This window comes from Lissotriton helveticus, chromosome 3_1 (assembly GCF_964261635.1).
Source record: "Lissotriton helveticus chromosome 3_1, aLisHel1.1, whole genome shotgun sequence".
Classification (NCBI taxonomy): Eukaryota; Metazoa; Chordata; class Amphibia; order Caudata; family Salamandridae; genus Lissotriton; species Lissotriton helveticus.
Genome location: NC_136061.1, coordinates 838660153 through 838685653, shown reverse-complemented (window position 1 = coordinate 838685653; position 25501 = coordinate 838660153). Strand labels below are relative to the sequence as shown.

The following is a 25501-nucleotide window of genomic DNA, read 5'->3' as shown; positions in this document are numbered from 1 at the left end:
TGTGCTGCACTATATAGCACACTACAAAGTAGGAAAAGATTTAAAACTTGTCTAGTAAGAGTATGTATTTTGCACTGGAAGGGAACCTTTGAAGGAACAAACCTATGCTAGCCTCGCGCACACACCCTTGTACTATGGCACAAAGATGTGTGCATGGAGCTATGCAGCAAAATTCTGCACCGGTGCTAGGGAGAGAGGAGAAGAGTGCCATAACTCTGTAGATATGGCACTCCCAGTACTCTCTCCCTGTCACGCAAGGTAGCGCTGTACCTTTGGGTGCTGCGCTGCGTGCATGACACCTTTGTAAATCTAGGCCAACATTCCGTAAGGTACCAATTTGGTTAAAATGACATCCGGTTGAGCAAGCTAGTTATTATAAATTCCCAAGCTACAGCAAGTACACAAATGTTCACATGAGATGATATTATAGAATGTATATAATATTACCACTGCTCACTGGTCATACCCTCTTTAAATATTTAGTAATATCTACACAGAGATGCTTTGGTCTCAACACTTAGCAGAGCTTATTTGATTTGCAAGGACCAGTGTTTCGATCAACGAACTTTAATGAGAATACTTGTAGCAGAATATTGTCTCAGCACAAATGTCATCTCATTCACAAAAGGGGTTCAGGAACATAAGTACAAAGTCTTGGTATGTGCATGTCAAAAAGAGCTGCTGGAGGCATCCTAGCCTAAAAATGAAATATCTGTTGTTTTAATCAAATAATCCCTATATCTCTGGTTTGCATTTGAGCAGGCATATTCCAAGTATACCCAAAGTTTATACTGGTGAGCCGAAATGAAACCAGGCTTGCTGAGTACCCTGGTCCTTGCCCACAGCAATAGCTACAACCACGCTCACACAGTGAAAAGCCAGTTCTGACCCTACCTGGAGAAAACATAATTGAAAATGGTTATCCTCGTTTAACAAGGAATCACAATTTCAGTGGAAGCACATCTCTGTCTCGACGTTTGCCACAGTGATAAATGTTTGCGGTGAGCTTTTTTATAAATTTTTTTTTAAAATGGCCCTTCTATCTGGATGCCCAAAATGGGCCTTATGTCTTAGGCTCCCAGATGACAAGAGGTTTTTTTTCACAGTGAGTGAGGAAAGCAAGTGAAGCAGTCTTCTCTGAAACGTGGTGGAGAGCAAAGCTTAACAAGGATCTTCCCGTGGGGGATTAGAACAGGGGCGTCTCCTCCATTAGGGTGCAGGACCGTCGCCTCACTGCTTTCACACAGTGCGAGAAGAGAAAATATAAAATGGTATTTTAAATACCATTTCATGTTTCTGCTTCTCACGCTACGAGAAAGCAGAATGAAATGCCTAGTTGGGGGCGGGTGGATGTGTGGGTAGGGGGGAGCGGCTTGCCCAATGCTGTGGGCCCTGACTGTTTGGACGGCCCTCTGGGGCCAACCAAACCAGTCATGCGCACTCTGCATTTTCTCTATGTAGGCTGAATGCAGCCTACATAGAGAAAATGGCCTCTATAGAAGCGCCCGCAGCAATCATAATGCTGTTGTTGCAGTATTGTGATTGGCATAGGGGATGGAGGATGCCTGCTTCCTGTTCCTGCCAGAGGCAGGAGAGCAGGAAAGCAGCAGGAAAACGCGGGATCTGGTAAGGTACGTTTTTCAATTCCCCTTCCACCCCGCACAAACCCCTGCGTGACCCATATCCCCGCCCACTCACCCGCGAGTCATGTGAGCTGTGACTGGAACAGTACTCTGGAAGCTGCAGGCATGACTACTCTGCATGGCAAGAGGAGACAGGGAAAAGGTGTTGGATACGTGCGGCCTTATCTGTTAGTGGGTTCTGCATTTGCCAATCTCAGGTTTGCTGCCAAGTAGAAAAAGCCTCATTGTTAAATGACAATAATATTTGCCATCAACACCCCCTTCTGTACCGCTTTTGGCCGCCATAAGTGTGGCAGGGTATGCTCAGACGTGAGTCCCTTGCTCACTTTGCCACTGGATTCAAGCAAGCCGGGCTGAAGACGGCTGTAATGCCAGAAACCGGTCCTCGGAAGCTTGTTTCCGGTCCAGGGAAGGCATGGCTTGGCAGTTCGGGCTGGACTGTTCCCATGAGGCACAGGGTCAGAATGATTTGCATATAGCCATGTCTGAACTGGGGTGGCAGAGTGGGCTAAAGAACTGTGATGGATTAAACCCAGATCTTTTGACTGGGTGTGAGTGTTTGATAGGTTCAGATGCTCCGTCCATCACCACCCCCTTCTGTACCAATAATATTTGACAAGGCCACATGGAAGGAAAAACGGACATTATCTTTACTCAATATATAACGACGTAAAAAGTCCTCAATTTGCCTAGCTAACAACTGATTTGAAAGCCAGAATTTTAGCATTCTCACTTTTGCACTCATTCATTTTCTATGTGATTTGTCAATGAAATGATGGTATAAACGTTTATTTTATCAATCACAGAAAATTGTGCTCCATTGCACTCCACTACAGTGAGTGACTAAGGGACCACTAGCCGTGTGTGCAAGAGTAATGGATGTGAGAGCAGCGGAAACAGTTACAGCACTTGAATTACCAGCGCACTGTAGCAAAGAGTAGATGATCTTTGTGTTGTGAATTGTACTGTTTGCCAGTGCTGACTAAACATTTTCATACAGGCTGAACTCTCTGGAAGGCTAGGAGGATTGTGAAAATGTCAACTAAGTTCCAGGGAAGGCAGTACAGATTAGACTGCCTCCAACATCAACAAATGGAACAAATGACCATACACAGAACAAAGGATGAATCAGGATTGTGTGGGTTCCCAGATGCTGTATTAGCAAATGGACAAGTTTCCTTGTTGTTTTAAAGATTTCAGTAGAGATATGATGTGCATTTCCAACTTTTTTTTGGGTACAATCAATTGAAGATTTCTCCAGATGAAGAATTGCCCTGCAACACTTTAGTCCCTGTAACTGCACTACTGATTACATTTTGTAGGACCTACTGTTTTGAAATGTTTAATTTTTGTGGTCACCCCTAAAAAGCCTAAGACAATACTCTCTGACCATATAGAGTTTGGGTATGGTTGTATCCAAGATGGCATATCCGGGTGGGTTGGACAACGTCAAAGTTATGTTTAATAATTATCATTAAATATAATTGGGGTTCCCTGTGTCCTTCAGAACCTGGGTATACAATGTCATGAGGCACAATGTGTTCTGTCGGGCTGCAAATGGCTGGTGTTGGTTCCATCATTCTGCTCGGTCTAATCAGCATCACCCTGTGACCAAAGAGTAATCGAAGAAAAGGAGTTGTAGAGCAGACAACGTCCAAATAACATCACACCTGCTCTATGGTTCTGGAGTAAGAGAACTGTGGAATAAAAACACTACATCTTCAGCCAGAGTGAGTGGATTGCCATGCTTTCATGCCCTTTCATAATATCCAAAGGTCTGGGACAAGGTGATCGGTTGGAGATTTGTTCTACAAGGTGAGACTCTTGGCACAAAAGTTAAAAACATCTGTGATGTGCGTAACATATATGATTGCGCTGCACAATCGAGCACGTTCAGAAGGCAAGCTCTTATTTCATGGTGATATTGTGAAATGAATTAGCAACAATTAATGTAATCCCTAACTGCACCTTTTTCATGACAGCCTTCAGTTACCGGAAAGCTCCACCGCCAATTCCTCCACGTCTCATTACCAAGCCTATCATCTCGGTCACGGCCCAGAGCAGCACGGAGTCCACGCATGAGACATACCTGCACAAGGAGCCATCCCGGGTACCTCCATGGTCCAAGGATGTCAAAGGCCATTGCAACTCAGCTGAGAACTTAGAAACAACAAAGACATCAACAATGTCGAAGGCACGGGGGCTGTCATTGGACCTATCTACAGTCCAACATCGAGCTTCCCCTAAACTCACCACTGTGATACCTAAGCCCGTCCCTTCTCGGGAAGATCTCAAAGCAGGACTGCGACAGAGAAAGTGGCGCCCGTCCATTGGAGTCCAGGTATGTTGCCTTTGTTTAATATAGGCCTGTTTAACACCTAGTGTAACACTGGAGGGGATATACACTTTTGACATTAATAAAAATATGTTGTTCCTTAGTACTACTGGCATTCAAATTCTCTATTCAAAGGCTCTGTGAAACTATCAAAGCTCCCAGGTTTCCATATGCTTCTTTCCTAATCAAGATACCTTCCATTTTGTGAGCTTCCTTAAACCCTCAAAAGATAACATTACTTCAGAGGAGGACAGGAAGTGCAGTCTGTAAATCCTTTATAGCAGCAACAGTGCAAAGTAGAGTGTTGTTGATGGGAAGCAAAACTAAAGTCGAACTATTGACTTTGTACCTTGCTGTATCTCCATGTGTACCCGATGTAAATTCCCATTTCAGGGGTTGAATGGAGTTTCCCAAATGAAGTACATTCCAAGGAAAGACGAAGATAGAGGAAATAGTGTTGACTAGAAAATAAGGCAGGACTCATGCCATTGCCAACAAGGTATGCCAGGGTTTATTTTTGAGAAACGCATAGGTCTTGTGACTGTTTTCTGTGCCACGGCTATGTTCCATAGTTTCAAAAAGCCTGTGGGCAAGTGGATGTAACGTGTTGTACTGGATAGGTCTATGACCGTGGAACTAGGAAATTGGAGTTCTAATCCTAGATATCTATTTGGCCAAAGGTTTTGCTCCCACGCAAATGTTCCTCTATAATGTCTAAGTTACTTCTGTGCTAAAAATAGAAGGCGTAAAAAACAGGTTAAAACATCATGCACTAACCAAGATTAACACCAAATACAGTGTCAAAGTTGTGGCCAAATTATCAGTGTTGGTCAATTTTGCACCAATGCTGGGACAGTATTGCCCTTGTTTGTTAACCAAATGGCCATTTCAAAAAGGAGCTTTGTTCCACTGGTGGGTAGAAAAACAACACATGGGCACATTGACAGTGCATAAGAGGACATTTGCACCTACTGACTGGTGCAAACAAGACAATTGTGCCTACTGGATGGTACAAGAAAGGACATTTTGTAGTAGATATTTGCAAATATTGTCTCTGGTGTTTAATTTGAGCTGGTAGACACAGGTGTGGGCACATTTATTTGAGACCAGCACTTATTTTTCTCCATCACACTTTGACCCAGAAAAACAGGGGGAAAATGAGGAAGAGAACTGCACAAAATAGCGACAAAAAAAGAAAGCAGAGGTGAAAAAGAACCTCAAAGATTTAGATAAAGCAGCTGGGAGTGTCTGGTGGTGGATGAAATAGTCATGAGATGGAATCAAAACTACATAGCAAGTGTATTCAGCACCCCCAACATTTGAATGCATCAACTGCGGGATTCTGAGCAAAACTTTGAGCCCCAGGACTTATTCTCTTACAAATAAACCACTAGTTGTCCCTCCGCAACTCAGTTGTTCCCTCACCACACAGTCGGTGCAAATATTATTGGAAAATTGCACTTTTACTGGTGCAGAACTACAGACGCAAGTGCTGACTATGTTGTCCAGCCGTACCATACAGAAAATCCAGGTTGCTGTTAAGTATCTAAATTAGACTGGGGAAAAAAAGCAGTTCCGGCTCATACTCATCTATACAAGCGCAAACACACACTCTCTCTGTCTCTCTCTTACTTTCTATGTATTGTGTCCCCTGTTGAGTGTTTAGTAAAATATCAAGAAGAAATAAACGTAGTTATGAAGATGAAGTTTGGCTAAATGTTCTAGAAGAACAAGTATTGTAATGCTCTTTCTGGTAGATAATCTGTCCAACTGCAGATTCCTCACCTAAAAATACCCAGGTGCCTAACTGGATCTGGAAACCTTTTACAACTTTGGTCCTGCATGCCACTAGGTGGCACCATGCAGCTCTACACTGATTGAATACTTACTCAGAAGTGAGAGGGTGGAAATGCATATAGACACCATCCCTGCATGCAGACCTCAGTTTCTTGTCTTTTTCCCTTTCTGAACCCTCAGACGCAGAGCAACAATTGTTGGTACCTGTGTTGAATACCAACTAGGGGCTTTTTAGATGTTAAATTTATGCCAATCCACAGAATGGGGAGGTGGAGGACAGTGAGGAATCTGTGGTTTGATAGAGTATCTTCCAAAAAGAGCCTTACTGAATGAAAGTAACTTGTTCTTCTGATGATTATTTCTAACCGAAGGTTCCTCACCTTAGAATAGATGTCAAAGTAGTACCTTGGCAAACACAAGGAGATGATGGACAGAGCGCTGAAACTTTTCAGACAGTCACCCCCAGTCACAGATCTGGGTTGAATCGATCATCCAGCTTTAGCTCACTTTGCCACCTCAGTTCAGACTCAACTTTATGCAAATCAGTCTTGACCCTGTGTCTCATGGGAACAGTCCAGCCCGAACTGCCAAATCAAAGTAGTACCTTCCCTGGTAGAGGGTCAGTGGAGTGGACTCAGAAAAAAAAGTCTTGCAGGACCAAGTGGGTGAATTGTCCTTCCTGCCAGACCAGGCTGTCAAAGCAATGGTGCTTTGTGAATGTACACTCTGACATCCACATTGCAACCTTGCAGATATCAAAGACAGACACTCCATGAGCCAAAGCAGTAGTATATTATCAGCCCTGGTGGAAGGGGCTTTCAGACCTTCTGGGGACACTTGATGACCAGTGCGTATGAGATCCTAGTGCTGGCATTGAGGCTGTCTGCCAGACACAAGTCCACTGCCTCAAAAGGACTGCGGTGTCTGCTGCGCTGGTCGGTAAGGCTGTCTCTCTCTACAGGCCAACCCTCTGGCATAGCCCCTTAACATTCTGAATTGATACAGGAAATATTGGGCAGTGGTCCTCAATTCCAAGGAGCGCACAGTAGCTCTAATGTCCCTAGAGTGCTCCAAAGTGGAGCCAGCCTTCACACTGAGAAGTGGAGACCCATCAAATGGCGTATCCATGAGGTAGACCTGTACAGAAAACCCTGTGTAATGCATACACATTCCCCAGGATTTTTCGGCAATGATGTAGTACGGATGATTTTCCGGCAATGATGAAGTACTGCAGTAAAGTATAACACTAGTACTGACTGCCTTCCCCAGGCAATCTGTAGTATCTAGACATGAGCAGATTACATATTTTGCTGTATCCTGCTGTATCCTGTCTATCATGAATCTTCTGAGCTGAAGAGTCCCTAAAGTCTTACAGGGCTGTCAGCAAGATCTGGTTGGCCATGTTCCAGAGGACATGTATGTGCAGCGACCTAGTAAAAACACACGATTTACAGGTCGCAGTGCTAGACTGGAAAAATTGTGCTAGCCAAACACCTCAATCCTCTTGGATTCCCTGTCCAACAGAGCAGTTGGAAATGTAATAAAAGTCACTTTACTGGTTGAGGCCTGCACAATAAAGCTGTCTGCAGGTGGGTGCTTGGTGTGAAAATGAGGATCACCAGGTACCGGTCTGTGATGACTGGCCACCTGCCTGTTCACAGGCAGAGTAGAACAAGGCTTCAACCGAGTATCTATCATAGCATCTGTCAGGGCATGATTAAAGGGAAATCAGGGCTCAGACGTCGCTGTTATAAGTCAACCGCTGTCTCAGATGAGGTGTCAAGCACACTGACATTTTGCAAATCAATGTTTAAGGGGTCATCAGTATAGTGAGGAGGCAGCAAGCCATCCCCGTCAACAACATCGTCAGGTGCACCCTGATGTGGCATAGGATCAGAGTCAGAACCAAAAAGACAATGAAGCCTCTAGTACGCCATTGGCAGAAGCATTGGGTTAGAGTTAGACTGCATGATGACTGGTTGTGCTTTTGTAATTTCACAGCATATTCTCAAGCAAAAGTTGGTTTGAGGTCCGACTTTGGTGTGTCGGCACTAGTTCCTCTTCCTGGTGCTGGTGGTGTCGACCCCGGTGCTGGTGTAACAGACACCAGTGTGGATCTAGGTCTTGGAGTACATCGAAGTACCTTAGTTGGTATGAGCAGAACAGACTGTGCTGGAGAAGGTCCTGCCTGTGGTAACCCGACTGAGGGTGGTACGATTCTGTGGAGCCAAAAAGTGTCCCAGTGGGAGTGGATCGTTCATTTGCATCAACTCCTTAAAATTGTTGAACTGCTGAGGGGTCAGTGAGTTTAGTGTATTTTGGGACAAATGAAGGAATCAGTTCCATGTCCAGAGACCTTGAAGATATGCGGCTAACATCTTGATGCCCCCGTGCTTTCTATTTAGTGTCAGAGTGGAGAGATGGGATGAAGTTTCACTTCACTTTCCTGTGCTTGCACTTAGACTCGGACTTATTGGAGGAATTTGAGTATGAAGTTAAGTGGTCACTGGAACAGCCTCAAATTGAGACTTGGCCCACATACACAACTTAGATCACCAGTGGGACCTTTGTGAAGGCTGCAACTTCTTCTTGTATTCTCTTACATACAGCTATGCCTTGCAGTCTCAGATCGCCTTCGGATGAATGAGGTCACACATATTGCATGTCGAAGAATCCAGACACTAAAGTCACACCTTATGTGGGTCTGTGACTGACATCTGTTTCTTGCAGTTGCAGAATGGCTTGAAACCTGACATTTTGTGTGGGGACCTCTTTCCTTATTACACTGGACAAATTGTTTAGAAGTTTGTCAGGAAAAAAAAGTTGGAAGATGAGCTCTGATTCAACGTCGGAAATTTGGGAAAGAAAAGAACTGACGTTAGTGTGCAAGAGCGGCAGTTCTATACTGTTCCCCTCCGACAATTCCAGAGCAGTATGGAATCCGCTGAGAGCCACACCATGCCACCTAACGGTGCACTGGAGCACTGTTGTAAAAAGTTTCTGGATCCAGTCTGGCACTCAGGAAGAATTCCAAAAGTGAGAAATCTGTGGTTAGAAGTATCCATCAGAAACAGCAATACAGCCTTTCTTTTTTAAAGTCGAAAAATATGTTACAATTTCTAGGCCATAGTTTTTTGGGTCATGGCGACTATGTATTTTCATTCATAGTGATAAATTAAAACCAGATCGAAGTAGCCTTGTGTATTTAGCCCAAATGACTTCTACATTTTCAACAATCTATAAAGGGAGTAAAAGTCATGTCAACTTTTTTAGGGTTATGGAACTTTGACTTCCAGTTCTATATCAGTAATTGTTATTTCCCATCTGCTGCGACACTTGCCATCTATTTGCAGCAGCGCCCCTCTCAGGTATTGAGAAGGGCTACCTTTCTCTAGAAGGCCAGATTACTCATCAGTCTCTAATAGAATAACAATTAATCAGTCGGGGTAGGAATAGATTTCAACCCCAACTCATGGAGGAACAATGTAGCACTATCACATAAAAATAATTCTCCCCATGTGTTGCGAAATAGTGCTGAACGTTATCAATGTAATATGTGCTCCTGAGTCAACCAACAAATGTAAATTCTTGCCACCCACATCAATATTGACATTAGGATCCACAGATTCCATGAGATCCCCACTGACAATATTGTCTTCCGTGACTACCACTATCATGTCTTGGAAAGCTTTGGCCATTAGTTGTTCCCTAGCTTCTTTACTGTCATGCACAATACTGCTCACTTTCAGCACTCTATTCTGTTGAATGTCCAATTTTGCCACACTTTCTGCATTACACATTCTTGGCTGGACAGCCTCTGCCCTCTCTACTGTGTGATGCATTACCACACATAAAACATGTATTTGGGCATTTAGAATAATGTTTTCAATGTTTTTACTGTCTTTGCAATGCATCTAACCGGAAGTCACTACATTAACATTATTTCTTTTATAGATGATGTTGCATTGAGTTCTTTAAGAGATATCTGTGCTAGTTCCATACTTTTTGCAACTTTTTTGACATCTTCCAACAAGAGATTACCCATAGTTTTTGTTGGATATGCTTGTCAGAGAAGTGACCAATGAACTGATCTCTTACAGGTTGATCATGGAACTCTCTAAATTCACACTGAGAACATAGTTTCCATTGTGCACTAATATAAGAGTCAACATCTTCACTTTGCAACCAAGAACATTTGAAAACTTTATGACGCAGAACAACCAAACTAGGCTGGACCTCGAATCTTGCAACCAACTTTTTTTACTGCCACTTGATAGTAATCCAACTCCTCACCCTCAGCTAGCACAAGATAGGGTAGCTGTTTAAAAACATCCTTACTTTCAAAACCCAAACAATGTAGCAGGAGGTATTTTTTCCTTTCTGGTCTATATTGCGATGCCCCAATGGCACTGAGATACATTTCAAAGCTGTCAGACCATTGTTTCCATGGAATGCTAGAAGTACTGGGTGTCTCTAAAAATGGTGGTGGGGGGTTCACAGCCTGCATGACCAACTTGACAATGGCAAAACACCCTAAACCCCAAAGAAATATATATAGCAACGACCACATATGTAGCGTTGTACTTTCAAATAAATCCCAAATGAAACAGTATGTCTTAGACAGTATTTTGGAGTGTCTATGGTATATGTAGAACTACTCCAAACTCACAGTAAATCCTTTGTGCATTGGTCCCTACAGTCTTTGTAAATATTTACTGTCACAGGGTGTGAAGTGCATAAATAGCTCGAACGCTCAGGTAATTAATGAGTACCACTGAGTTTTGTATAGTTACACCAAAAAGCTGCTGGACGTGCTACATGAGCATTAATACTGTTATGCTAAAAAAAAAATCCGGATCCCCCGAATGTAAAGTCTGCCATTCACAGCCTTACAGATTATAAATTCCCACATACTTTATATGCTTTAGATTGGGCTGGGGTATCGGGGTAGGATTAAAAAGGGCGTGGCGGGTGGGGGCCAGTCACCCAACAAGAAGGGTTAAAATATTCATCTTCAGACCAAAAAATGTACATAGTCAGTGATTATCCTGGGATGCTCCAGCTATCATTGACGTAGCTAGGACAAATCTGTAAGAGACTATTTTGAATTCCCACACCCTGATGTACCTCAACCATTCTTGACTTTTAAGGGTGACGTAGATAGTTACAAATGGCTTCACGTCCAGTGCTTCATTTTGTGGGTTCCGTTACCCTCTAAGAAACATTCCCAAGAAATGTTTGGGTATGTGGGAGATAATATAAATTCTCACCTAGTCATACCAGTCCTGGCTCTCCTTGTCTACAAACTATGCTGTTCTCTCGTGTTCAGCTGTATTTATAACTGGATTCAACATTTTTTCTCAATTCCCAGGTGGAGACCATTTCAGATTCGGACACGGAGGGCAAGAGTCGCAGAGAGTTTCACTCCATAGGCGTGCAGGTGGAAGAGGACAAAAGGTAATAGTGATGTCAGGACATACTGGCGTAAAGAGAGATTCACACCACCGTGGTATATTCTTGGTAGGTGTGTTAATCATGCGTTGCACATTAAATACAGGGGCATCTCCTCCATAATAGTAGAGAAGCATTGCCCCACTGCTTAGAGACAGCAGATATTAAATACATTGATAATAAAACAATGTTATTATTATTTTACCTCTCACTGATGTTGAGCAGCAAAGCCAATAGTCTAGGACGGGACCAGGCCGGGCCATAGCAGGGAAAGGACTTGTGGGGGCACTCTAAGTGTGCATCTCAGTTTGGCTGCCAAACAGACATGCTCATTTATGTTTATCCAATCCAGCTGTATTCTACAGCCAGGTGGAGAAACGGCACAGACTGCCTGTGCCTAAGTGAGCATTAGACCAGCCCGCTCAGGCCAATCCTAGTGCTTCTATCAAGCTAGGTATAGCATAAGAGCAGCTTCTGGATTGGGTGGGGAGCCTCTGCTTTGTGGCCAATCGTGAATGAAGCAACGAGGCAGCCGGCAGCGGAAGCGGCGGGTAAGTCCTTTTGTTTATTCTTTTTCCTCTGCCCCAAGCCGTCCTACCCTTTTAGACCAGTGGCAGCCACCACTGCTTAAATAATGATAAGTCGAGGGAACAGAGACTTTCACTCTAATTTGCTTGTATTATAAATTTAACAGACATGCCATCGTAAAAAAAAATCACCATATGAGGAGAGACTGAGGCTGTCAGAGCCTTTAAAAACAGTTGGACGGCCCCATGTGCAGTCGTTTCCATCTGTCTTCTTTCCCACAGTGTGATTTGGCTCCACACTGCTTGACCGTACGATGGGAGCTGATATCGTGTGAAACACGGTGGTGCCATGTGAGTTGGCAGAGGTGCCACTGACTATTTGGTACTTTTTGATGATCTGCTTTTAAATTCAGTTAGACCCTAGTACCACAGAACTGGAATTAAACTGAACATGTTAACTGTTTCCATTTTTATGAAAAAATGGTAATGCTGTTTGTATGTACAGGCACCACAAAACGATTATCAGGGATTAAAAGGGTCACATTGGATAGTTTATCTCTTGAGTAGGTTTTAATTCTTGCTCAAAAGGGAACTTTTGGAACTTGCCTCTTGGGCTAAAAGTAAAGGGGGTGTGAACGTGTATATTGTGTCGTAAAATTAAGCAAAATGTCTCTAATTTTTTACCCAAACTTCTTTACAAAATACGCAAAATGTATTTTGGGGTATCGCGGGTGAAAATCGAATGAATTAAATTGAACTAACTGGTTCTTGGAGAAAATTGCAAAAAACAAATGCTGGCAGCAACTCTGATATTTTACATAATGTACATACTACATAAGTGCCCTCTGTTAGAAAAGTTTGCAGTGGCCTATGAAGGTGTGTGTTAAATCTCAAAGGTATTAACAATGGCGGCTCCTCCGCTATGGCAGAGGAGCGTTGCCTCACTGCCAGGAGCAGCAAAGAAAGAAAAAGTAAAATGATAATAACGGAATGTTATTGTCATTTTATTTTTTCCTCCAGCTGCGGCAGTGCATGAGAGGGTGGGGCTGAACTGCAGGTGAAGAGTGGTAGAACACTCCTGTGCGCAAAGAACATTTGCTCGGCCCTCTCGGGCTCTCCATGCAGGCTGCACTACAGCCTGCTAGGAGAACATGCCAACCCCTACAGCCCCTGGGTGGGCGACGTGTAACGGTGCTCAGACCAATTACAATGCTGTACTGCAGCATTGTGATTGGCTTAGGGTTGGGAGGCTGGCTGCCTTCTCCCTGTTCCGACCAGAAGTCGGACACAGGGAAGCAGGAGAGAAGACTCGGAACCCAGTGGCTGCTGCAAGGTAAAAAAAATGTTTAACGCAAGAAGCCCGCAGCTCCCCATTGCACCACCCCGCTCCCACCCCGCCACCCACGAGCCGTGCCGGCCGCCACTGGGTACTAATGCATCCACTTAATTCCTATTTGCAGTGGGTTACAATTATGAATTCACGGGTGAAAAAGCAGGGATTTTACTTGCAATGTACCACCATATCCATATCCTCAAATCCTGCCTGAGACCGTGTCTGCGACCCCCTCAGAATATGAGAGGCCAGAGTGCATACAGGGTGGGCTTTAGCGCTGGTGGCACCCAGTGCGATAATCATTTTCGAAGCCTCCTCCATGACCTCCATCAGCAAGGATTCTCTCAGTTCCACCCTCCAATACTGCCCTTCAGCTCGCCATAGCCCCTTTGTCACAAACATTTTATTTGTTTTATAGTATTACTCATACCAGTGTTGGGTATCAGAGCACTTTACTTCACTTGGACTATACAGAGACAATGAATCATACATGTGTAAATCAGTCTATAGAAACTGTTACATAAGACAAAGAGGATTACAAGGTCTAGGACTCACATCATCCATACTAGTAGGCACAATATTTTAAGATTGTTTGGACTGGAGAAGCACAAAACATGCCACAGTGGTTGTGGGTGAGTTTATTAATAAAAATGCATTTCTATCCATACAAACCCTTGTGAGCAACATTAGGATAATAAACGTTTGGTCCAAAAAAATATGACGTTCTAACCTATACAATGCAGTTTGCATGCAGCTCTTTGATGACAGTTCACAGTTCATAGGTTACTATATTAGGATTGTAACTTATAAGCTGAAAGTAACAAAAGGATCTCTCTGACAAAAGCAGTAACCCACTGAGCTATCGACATAAAATACAGTGATCCTCATGATACACATTCTTTGCACCGGGGATTTAACCCTCTACACTATTTTATATTTTTATATTAACCTGCCACTAGACAAAACTCCATCTATCTTCAGGAGGAACATTATTCAACAGAATTGTTTTTGATATTTTCATTGTTGACTGAAAACTGCTACACACACAAGGAACTCAGCAGCAGGTACTTTTAAACCCATAAGTGTTTTCTAAACACAGAGGCCCTCGAGGTTAGCGTCAGGTGCAGCTGTACAGGTCGCACGGCCCTAAAGCCTGCCCTAAGTGCATAATGCAGAACTGGTTCAGTTCTACTGTGCACTGATGGACCGGTGAAGTGTTATGTGAATCAATTGACTAGCACAAACCATTCAATCCCTGCATTGGTCGGTTTTGCGCTGGTCAGTGTTTGCAGCAGTCAATTGCTGCAATTGTCATTTTTTCTCTGGTCGGTCAGTGTACAACTCTAACTTTGGGTTCTTGAGTAGTGCTCTACTAGCTGAAAAGCGTTTCAATACCTCGTCAGGGGTAGTACGCTCTACATAATACAATTAAAATTACATTGAAGTGCAAAATGTAATTACATCAGTATTGCAGTAATTCATTTGACCCTTCTATAATTATCCTATGGGTCTGGATATTGCATCTCATATCCATCTTTAGACAGAACCACCCAGACCTATCGCAAGTTTTTCAGAAGGGCCATAGGCTTTTGCCTTTCTAGCCAAAGCTGTCTGAAGACATATGAGGAGCTCAGCATTCTAATATGTAACCTTTGACGCAAATTGGCTGCAAGCTTACCAGAAGGCTAGTGCTCCAGATGTTTACCTCTCTTGCCTTATCTGTCTGCAAGCTTCTCCGGAGCACGGAATGCTTCTGAGAAGGTCAGCAGCTTCTGAGAAGGTTAGCAGGAGTCTAGTTAATTCCCCTTCCAGCACAAAGCGATGGCAAGCTTCTGGGGATGCCAACAGTCCACTTCTTTACCAGTCTTGTCGGTGACTCCATCTGAAGGTAGAGAGCCACTTATTTGGGAGCAGTAAACCTGAGACCAGCAAACAAAAGAAAACCTCTGGATCAAAATGCATCAAATGCCCCAATTTTGTTGCTTGCGTCCGAGTGAAGGGTGCAAACTGATGTGGTTTTAGTTCATATTTGAAATTAAGAGACATATTGTGAAAAATGTGCACAATGTATGCAAAAATTAGCATGGCATCTTTTTACAACATATTGCATGTGTAGTTAAATGTGCTTCGAATAAAAAAGCTAAACCATGAATAAACTTGTTTTTACCTTTTATTAGTGGGGTAACCTATATTGGCAATGAACACACAAGAGAGAAGGGGGTCCAAGGGAAGTTTTGAGACCGGCGAGGATGAGATCCCAAAACAGTAACGAATAAACAAAAGAAACTATCAGGTCTAAAGTGCCAAACTGCACAAGAAAGAGACAGCAGAGATAATCTCCTGGAATTTGTGGGGGAGTCCCTTAATTAGGATGAAATCCCTTCACCCATCGGGGTGGCATGCTTCATCATCTGGGATTCTCCTCCTAACGGGAACACCTAGGCTCACCAACGGCTACAATTCCCTCACTGTGAGGGAGGAGCTCAGGGATGTTTTTATTGCTACTCTGTAAAGGATATACAAAATCTTGCTGATGAGAAGACACTGAACTGGTTGGGTAAAGGGCGCAGTGCAGACAAACTAAATTGAAAATGTGGGGATAGTGATGCGAAAACGTACTACCAGGAGCGAAAAAAACTTTATTAGATCGTTCCTAGTGTCCCACTTTTGGTGTTCTTGATTTACTGGTCGTACCCGTTGTTTGCCGATGAGAGGCCTCACCTCAGCCTGGCAACAACTCAGGGGAGAAGTACCGCTCTATCCGCAGGTACCCCAGGTGGTAGAAGAGCTGCAACCGGAGGTGGGACTTCCCCACAACTTCCAGGAGATTACCTCTGCTGTCTCTTTCTCGTGCACTTTGGCACTTTAGACCCGAGGATTTCTTTTGTTTATTCATTAACCGATATTGGCGCCATTCCTAAAAATGTGACCGCAGCAACAATAATTTAGAAAAAGGTTTTGTAATATGGACTGGAACAAACCATGTTTCCACCATTGTCCAATGCTCAAACAGTCAAAAGTGCATTTGTTCCTGTTTTACTCCACTGTAAAATGTATGTGAAGTAAGACGGGTGTTTTACATAGTAGTTGTCCTGAATTGACTCATTTCAGCTAACTACGGGTATTCTCAATTCATTACCCATAGAATTGTTATTTCCACTTTACGAATGTCACAGTCAACTCAGTAGAGACCTTAAACCTATCGATGGACCAGTGGTATATGAGTAGTGCTTCACCTAGTAAACTATCTTACCATCAGGTCTACGTGTCTGCACACACAGAGGCAGCAGCCCTGGTGTATAGTACAATATGTCTTTCCATCCTGAGTACTTGGCAGGTTGATACTTTGTGAGCAAGTGCAACAATCTATTTTTACCGTTTCCAGCTCATCTCGGGATGTCACATGAATACCCCAATTACATTCCGAGGCCTCCTCTTCTTCCACTGACCTTCCAGATGCGTACCCTCTTTGTCTGCGGAACAATTGGGCATCAAGGGGCGGGAGGAAGGCGATGGATTCTTCCATCATTCGACATTTGTCCAGCTTCTGTTACTATGGAAACCGCCTGGCAGAGAGAACAAACCCGGAGAAAGGAGTGCTGCACTGGAACATGCTGTTCCCAGGGTACTCCCTGCAGAGAGGTGAGGCTGGGCAGATGTGACGACGCTACCGCTGCTGTTGCCGGGGTGATGAGATAGCGTTCCAAGCATGGACCAGCAAACTTCTTTTTTCCTAAATCAGCCAATCAGGTTGTCAGAAAGAACAAGGCATGTCAGTCTATCATCATGAACTCTAATATTAAAAAAAAACATAGCATCCAACTCCCAACAAGACCATATACAGCTGCAGCATGCTTGGTAAAATAGAGAAGATGTGACGTAGCAGAACTGGGGAGCCAGGTTCGAGTCTCGGTGTTGCCTCAACATCCAGTGATTCTGGGCAAGTCACTTATTCTCCCCTTACCCATAAAAAATGAATCTGACCTTGTGTAAAGTAACTGGTGTTCATGTAAAGCGCTTCCATGCGTTCAGGTCGAGGTTGTGCTTTATAAAACTACAAAACAAAATAGAGAAATGCTTGGCCCTGCTGAAGACAACCATCTGAGCTATCTCCTGTGCTCTGCACAACCAGGAAAAGATCGCCTCGTCATGAGCCTCTAATATTTCTCTACAAAACAGCAATCATACAGAACTTCAAGCTCCCAGAACGCAGGCAAATCATTGGTCAGACTGTCACCTCGCATACGTCCTCAGGTTACCATGTTTCAGTCCTGGAAGTCACTTGGCAAACTAGAATGTTTTGGGAGTTGAAATCCTGGGTTGCTTCTATTGAACTAGTTTGACAGACACAGCTCATAACTGATCTGTAACAGAAAACCCCAAAGAAGACAAAGCCTGATTCACAAAAGTCAGACATTTCATTTGGTCTTGCTACAGACAGCTTTAGTTATTTGCAGATGGACCTAATGTTTTCAATATTTTAGCTATGCTTAAATAGTAGGCCTTGAGTCAACCCACTCCAGCCATTGAACCATTGACTGATTGTGCTCTTCCTCTTTTAGCCATTGGATGAGTCCTTGGCTAAGGTCGGAAGGGAAACCAAATTTTCACGCGATTGACAAGGTCAATGAATGTGAGGGACAGTGAGGACTTCCTAGCTACTGTATATTTATATCAGATTGAATATAAGCAAACTGCTTGGTTAATCGTTCCAATTCGTCACCTGAAGCCAGCTTTAACCTCAGACAAGACATTTGTGGCATCCTCCCAGCCTTGGGCACAATATAACAAAACTTTCTTAGAATTTTCCCAGACCCATCTAGTGGTGGTACTGACCAGTAGTTCAGAGGGCTGTTATAGATACCTTTCTTGTGAAAGGGTATTATTCAGATTAAGATTCATCTTTATTCGGATACAAATGTATATATCCATATAAGCACAAGTTAAAATAATAAAATATTACAATGTTACCCAGATCAGGTAAGAGGGGGATCAACTGAATAATAAAACATTGAACAAATCCATCATATAATACTATACATCTTAAAATGCAATATAAAGAGTTAAGAATACAGTATAACATGTAAAATTAACAGATACAGGCTTCAGAGGGGACACATTGAATTACGATCATGTACTGCAGTTTTAAAAAAAGAACCTACACGGAAGGTTAGCTCTTCATCACCCAAAGTAATAATTTTCCTATAGGCTGTATTATAGTCAATTGAGGGTAAAGTCTTAGAAAATGACATCAAAAACCATTTGGTATATTTTAGATAAAATTTACAGAGAAATAAAAAATGCAACATTGATTGATTACGTTGTTCATTACAAGGGCAAGGCAAATAATCAAGATTAGAATTGTACCCCATAGGGAAACAGAGCAGAAATGTCATTGTGTCAACTCTTAATCGAAAGAGAAGGCCCCTCTCCCAACGGCTAATGGGTTTTAAAAGATAGCTAGGTAGTAAGTGGGAGGTATTTTCAATCATATATCTAGTGACAGAGGATTTCTGTTCCTCATATCTGGCTTTATTATAAACTGCATATAGGGCCTTCTGTAGTTTTGTTTTACTTATACCCTCTGAATCATTAGGATTAAAAAATATATGCTCAAGATTCACACTAATCAAGCTCTTCCTGACGTCAGCAAGCCAGGGTATTTCCCTTCTGTTGTCTCAATTGAGGCAGTCTGTTATTATTTCCCTAGTTAAATGCGCTGCTGGATTCTTCCAGACGGCGAGCCAGAATGTAGCGGAGTGGGCCTTAATGTAATCTTCAATATAGGGCAGTTTCAGTTCACTGTGACAGGCGTACTGTGATGAAGAGATAGGAGCACCCAGCAGTTTGCGACAATATCTGTTTTCTTCCCCCTGGATGCTATCACACTGTCTGAAACCCCAAACTTCTGCACCATAAGTAGCGGTAGGGGTGCATTGTAGTTTAACATTTTTAATAATAGCCAAAACTACCTTTGTTTTTCTGGGTTGGGGGAGGCCAAGTATGTTGGTAATGGCTTTAGAAAAAAAAATTCTACTGTGCGCCACATGGTCAGCCCACAAACCATTTGCTGCAAAAACCAGCCCCAAGTAGGGAAAAGTGCAAGTGCTTTGAAACTTTCTGTGTCTAAAACAACAGTATTATTACAGTACTTTTTCATCCCACAAGCCATTAAAAACGATTTCTTAAAATGAGGCCGTATGTCCAAAATAGCCATAAAATCAACAAAGCCACACACCAAAACACGTAAAGCATTTGGTGTGCGGGCCATTAGGACCGCATCATATGCATAAAATATGACGGGGAGCCTTTTACCATTGATACTAGGGACATCAGAAGTGAGTGATACCAATGACTTGCTCAAGTCATGATATAAAGAATAAAAAGGAGATGGGCCAGGACATAACCCTGCCAACTTTGATGTAATTTGATACCTCTCCGCCCTTACTGATCCGCACCCGAGCCTCCAGGTCCTTATGTAGATAAGCTAAAAAATTTACTAGGACCTTGTCTAAACCATAATTGAGAAGGATAGACCAAACCTGGGACCTGTTGACAAAATCGAAGGCCAAGGTAAGGTCCATAAAAGCTAGGTAACTAGGGGATTTTTTAGCAATTGTATATTTAACAATAATCAAATTGAGGTTTACACACTGCTCAACAGTGCCGTTTCTGCTTCTAAACCCTATATATTACCCTCCTCAGCCCATGTCCTTATGGAACAGGATCCTCCCAACAATTTTCAATGTGTTATCAATCAGGGAGATCGGCCTATAACAACTAGGGTTGGAACGGTCTCCCTTTTTAAAAATTGGCGCGCTAATGCTAGTTGACCATGTATTTGGTATTGGTGAAACTGTTAAATTGTTAAAAACATTCAATGAAAGAGGCACCCAGAATTCAGGCTGATTTTCTATAAGATCGTTAGGCAGACCGTCCGGGCCCGGGGCTTTGGTGCCCAGGCTCTGTTGGATTGCGTCCTCCACTTCGGACAAAGTTATCTGAACCCTGGTAACAGCTAGATGCTCATTAGAGGCCCTGTTTTGAACTGGAGCTGAATAGATCTTGGAAAAGTGGGCCTCCCATGCCTCACTGGAGATATTACAGCTACTCGAGGACAGTGGATGTCACAAGGACCTCATGTCTTTAACAGCCGACCGGAAGCCGTTCCCATTGTTTAGCGTAACACCACATATGAGATTGTCCCAGTGTTCTTTAACTAGTTCATCCTTTCCTAACATGATGACTGCGTTATAGCAGTGTCTAAACAGTTTAATAGCAGCCTGATCTCTGGGGTGTTTAGCAAGTGCCTTTTGAAGATCCCTGTTTGCTGCTGAGCAGTCGCTATTGAACCATCTAGGGCCAGAGTGTGTTTCCTTAATGGGCCTATATAAAATGTTTAATGCCCTCGCATAATTGCATAGAGGCACTGAACACACCAGGATTAAGATCTTTAAAAGACAAACAGATATCAATTAGGGCCGAATATTCTCTTGCCATCTTACCAAATAAGACTGTGTTATCAACGCCGCTCCAGACCAATCTAAGATTGTTGATAGAGGGAGACAGATCTCTTGCGCCACACTCTTTACCGTAGGGTATTGTGATCGCAGAGTGCCAAGAAAGTGGGAGGCTATTGCCAGCTGGGGCAGCATGAAAGACTCTTGTAAGGACATCAACCCGAACTTGAGGGGTTGCTTGATATAGGTCAATCGGAATAAAATTAGGGTCTGGTGCCTTGTGCACTTACCTTAAAGCACTCTTGCACTTCTTGTCTTAATACGAACCTGCATTGGTATGAAGTACTCATGACTGAGTCTCTAGAGGAATTGTAAGGACTGTTGCAGGACCACTATTACCCTAAACACTTAGAAGAAAGAAAGGCTCGGCTGAGAGGTTCAAGAGCAGCAATATGGTTTAAATAAATAACTAGTCACAGATTAAATCCTTATAATCTGCTTGTCTCACAGTTTAAACCCATCAAGGCCAAAACTGCCCTCATCCTTCTGAGGTTAATATATTGAAGTACTCACACATTGTACGAAATAAACACCTATTATTTACAGTTATACAGACTAAGCGTTGATAAATGTGCTTTATTGAAAACTAGATATTATTCTATAGCCTGCAACCTTCACAGTACACAACTGACATTGGGAGATGGAAATACAGTATCTCATCAGTTTAGGATTAGTAGGTAATGCTTATGTAATTGTTTCCCTGATGATGAAGCAGCCTTACGTGCAGATTCCATCATGAGGAAGTAATACTTCATGCTAATGCAATGATGGCTGAGCTATCCTGTCTCTGGATTCCATCCTGGTGGAACTCTTCCATTTGCCAATCCCATTAAGACAGAGTTATAGTTTATACATATTCCATCATGTTGGAATATATCCCTTGTGCTTGTTCCATGAGGGTGGAGCTAGCCTTTCTCTGAATATATCTAGTTACAACAAATGTGGTTCAACGCATTCCGTTACCTCGACCGAGTTGTTACAATGTGAACCATTACATTGCAAGTCGTTACAACGGCTTGATGTAGGGGGCATGCTGAATTTAGGAATAGTATAATCTACTATTCAAACTCCAGTTTCTGCAACAGCAGGGAAGGTGTTGGATTGTAAATCCAATACCTTCTGCCCCCTACAGCAAGTCGTTGCAATGACTTGCGATGTAATGGTTTGCGTTGTAACAACGCGGTTGTTGTAACAATCGCATTGTAATGGAATGCATTGTAGTGCATTTTTTGTAAACGATGTCTCCCCTTTCTCCAGATCTATCATGGTGAAATAATCCCATGTGTTAATCCTGTTAGGGCAGAGTTATCCTTTCCACTAATTCCATCACAATGGATTTTTTTATACCCGTTCTATGATGATAGAGCAATGCCTTTTGTCAATACCTTTATGGCAGAGTCGAGCTTGGTAGAAATGTCCTTGGTGGTGCTCATTTTTCTCAATCAAATTATGGAGAATCTAATTGTGACAAGCAAGTCATGGCTAGACTATCCTTTGGGACATGCAGGAGCCATCACAAGAGCACTTACTTTTGTACAATTTCCATTGTAGTTGAGCAATTCCAAGCTAATCTCATATGGGTGCAAATATCCTTTGATTCAAACCCATATTGGTGGAGCCCCAATCTTTGATTTAACCTTTTTAGGTATGTCTTCATGGCGCAGATAACCTGTGTGACTAAGAAAGAAAACAACAGAAATTGCCAGCAATTTTGTAGTAGTCAGAAAATCAGTCCCTCGACTTTTCAAATAGAATAATGTTGCCATTGAATAGGCTCATATGTTACTCTTGGAGAAAATATTATCCACATTAGTTGTGTTTATTTTGGATGACAGAAACATAATTGTTGGGCAGAATTTCATCTTCCACCAAGTGACTTGCCGTCATTTTGTCTCCTGCAGGCGGGCCCGCTTCAAGCGCTCCAACAGTGTGACAGCCGGTGTACAGGCAGACCTGGAGCTGGAAGGGTTTCCCAGCCTCTCGGTGGCCACGGAGGACAAGGGCCTACAGTTTGGGCGCTCATTTCACAGGCATGCTTCTGAGCCCACAGACTCCAGCACGCAGTACTCAGTGTACAAAACAGTGCACACACAAGGGCAGTGGGCCTACCGGGAGGACTACCAGATGCAGTATGATACCATGGAGGTCCCGCAGGGTGAGGCCTGGCTGGAGAGGGGCTCTCGCAGCTTGCCCGACTCCGGCCGAGCTTCTCCATGTCACAGAGATGGAGAATGGTTTATAAAAATGCTCCAAACCGAGGTTGAGAGGATGGAGGGATGGTGCCAGCAGATGGAGAGAGAAGCTGAAGATTATGACCTTCCTGAGGAGAGTAAGTGTTAGACAATGTGTATTCCAATAGATAAGATGAAGGCACATGGCAAGGCTATATTTATGTGGCCGATGGTTCATTGATCCTCAAGATCTGGCAAAACGTTTGCAAATATAAAAAGAAAGACAATGTTATTGTTTCCAGCATACTTTGCAATGGGGCATGTTGCTTTCACTCATCCTCTACAGATACCTTTTATTAGGGGAAACATCCTTTATAACGCAACTTTTACCACGCAGTGCTATTACAACGCAGGTTTTACAACGAAAACCATTACAACGCATTGCGCTGGGGGGCGCTCTAGGATAGGGAATAGATTTAATTTACTATCCAACACCTTCCCTAGTGTCCACGGGGACTGGAGTTGGAATAGTAAATTAAACTATTCACTATCCAGCACCCCAAAGCGCTATGCGTTGTAATAGTATGCGTTGTAAAAACCGCGTTGTAACAGCATGCGTGGTAAAAGCATGCGTTGTAACGTCATACATCCTCTATTAGAGGCAAAGGCATATCTGTCTTTTCCTTCTCATCGAGTCCCAGTGTCTGCCATTGGGAGTCATAGGTCCCGCCTCCTTTTCATGTCAAGTTAACTAAAATGCAAATCTCTCCCTCACATAATTTTAATTGCATGCTGCTATCACTGGCATCCAAGGCCTATCAGTTTCCTCACGATCCACTTCCATAACCTGTGAGTGGAGCTGAAGACCTCTCCATACCCTCTTCATCCAATTTTACTGCCTTAAACTGTGAGGTGAAGCCTTGCTTCTAACCTCCTGATACAATCCCAAAGCTTGTGCCTTTGATTTCAGCCATGATTAGGACTCTAAGACCCTCCAACAGGAGTAGAAATGTGGATTTGTTGATAATTGTATATGCCAGATTACTCTGAGCATATTACCATGTTCATGATCCCGATGTGGCAAAGGTGTAACTCGAAGCCACTAACAACTGGAAGGCTTCTCAGAATGAATGAGTGAATGTCTGGGTACACTGGATGTAAGTAGCATATGCACCGTGAATATCCAACACCACGCTTCTAGCGTAGAATTTATGGCTACCATCCAAGCAAGAAAAGATGTTCATGGTCCTGCCTGGTTTTTGTTTTTCCAGTTTTGGAGAAGATACGGAGTGCGGTTGGAAGTGCCCAGCTGCTTATGTCCCAGAAAGTGCAACAGTTTTTCCATCTTTGCCAACAGAACATGGTGAGCTTTTCTTGATTCGCTATTGTGGCACTGCTTGAATTTGATGGGTGCTTTTGATGGGCATGGCCTTTGCTACTAAATCTGTGGTTTTCTGCTTATACAGTTGCTAACCTAAACTGAGTGTCTACTTTGTCAGTTATCCAGAAATTGTTTTAGATTTTGCATTTAATCCTCTCAGTGGTAATCTCTGTTTAGAGAATCTTTGGCAAAATACGCTTTTCTCCTAAATCCAGAGTTCGCCAAGGGATGTTAATAATTACCTTCCTACATTGATCAAATATGTTTTTCTTATTTTCGAAACCTTTTCACCTTTTAACTTGTTCAGTAAATGTTTTTAGTAAATAAAAACACACGTTGCTCTCCTCCATTTCATGGTTGATGGTTTTCTAAGCTATATTTTGCATCACTCGCTGCATTTGATCATGCAAAATGACGAGTCTTTTTATTGGGCCTGAAGTTGGTTAGCCTTGTACAATAGAGCTAAGACGATTGGTGCTTTCACTTCTCTCAATGACCCATTAAGTATATATAAATATATAAATGAATAAACAGAAAAAGATCATGCAGTGGCCACTGAGATACCTCTGTACGCATGAAAGAACAAAGATGGAAACGCAGCAAGGTAAACAATTAATAGGGAAAGGGAACCAAAATTAACAAGCATTTACAATGCAATGGTCTCGGCAATATTATAGGTAGAGCTATTGGTATTGCTCATTTTTTAATCTTTTTTGTATCCCTAAATAAATGGCATTGTCATTTCTATTGGCATTAGTTTTTTTTGCATATGTGATACCTATTGCATTAGCAGGGAGAGAGTGAGGTAGTGAGATAGAGAGAGAGAGTGAGGTATTGAAATAGAGAGAGAGTGAGGTAAATAGAGAGTGAGGTAGTGAGATAGAGAGTGAGGTAGTGAAAGAGTGAGGTAGTGAGGGAGAGGGATGTTGTGAGGTAGTGAGATATAAGCATAGAGTGATGTTGTGATGTAGTGAGATAGAGAGAGAGGTAGTGAAAGAGAGTGAAAGTGAGTTAGTGAGATAGAAAGAGTGAGGTAGTGAGATAGAGAGTGATTGAGGTAGTGAGTTAGAGAGAGAGAGTGAAGTTGTGAGCTAGAGAGTGAGGTAGTGAGAGAGTGAGGTAGTGATGTTTTGAGAGAGAGAAGTTGTGAGATAGTGAGGTACTGAGATAGAGTGGAGTAGTGAGGTAGAGAGAGTTATGTAGTGAGAGAGAGGTAGATAGAGAGTGAGGTAGTGAGAGACAGAGAGTGAGGTAGTGAAAGAGTGAGGTAGTGAGGGAGAGGGATATTCTGAGGTAGTGAGATAGAAACAGTGAGTGAGTTTGTGAGGTAGTGAGATAGAGAG

The 25501-nt window shown here is 42.8% G+C and overlaps 1 protein-coding gene across 1 annotated transcript in view; it reads left to right on the top strand.

Moving 5' to 3' along the window:
* The window catches only part of DLGAP3 (DLG associated protein 3), a 1133297-nt gene that overhangs the window by 1081107 nt on the left and 26689 nt on the right, over nucleotides 1-25501 (top strand). The window contains exons 10-13 of the mRNA XM_078683771.1: nucleotides 3626-3984; nucleotides 11147-11232; nucleotides 22508-22935; nucleotides 24049-24140. Coding sequence (XP_078539897.1) covers nucleotides 3626-3984; nucleotides 11147-11232; nucleotides 22508-22935; nucleotides 24049-24140 — 965 coding nt within the window. The remainder of the gene's footprint in view (nucleotides 1-3625; nucleotides 3985-11146; nucleotides 11233-22507; nucleotides 22936-24048; nucleotides 24141-25501) is intronic.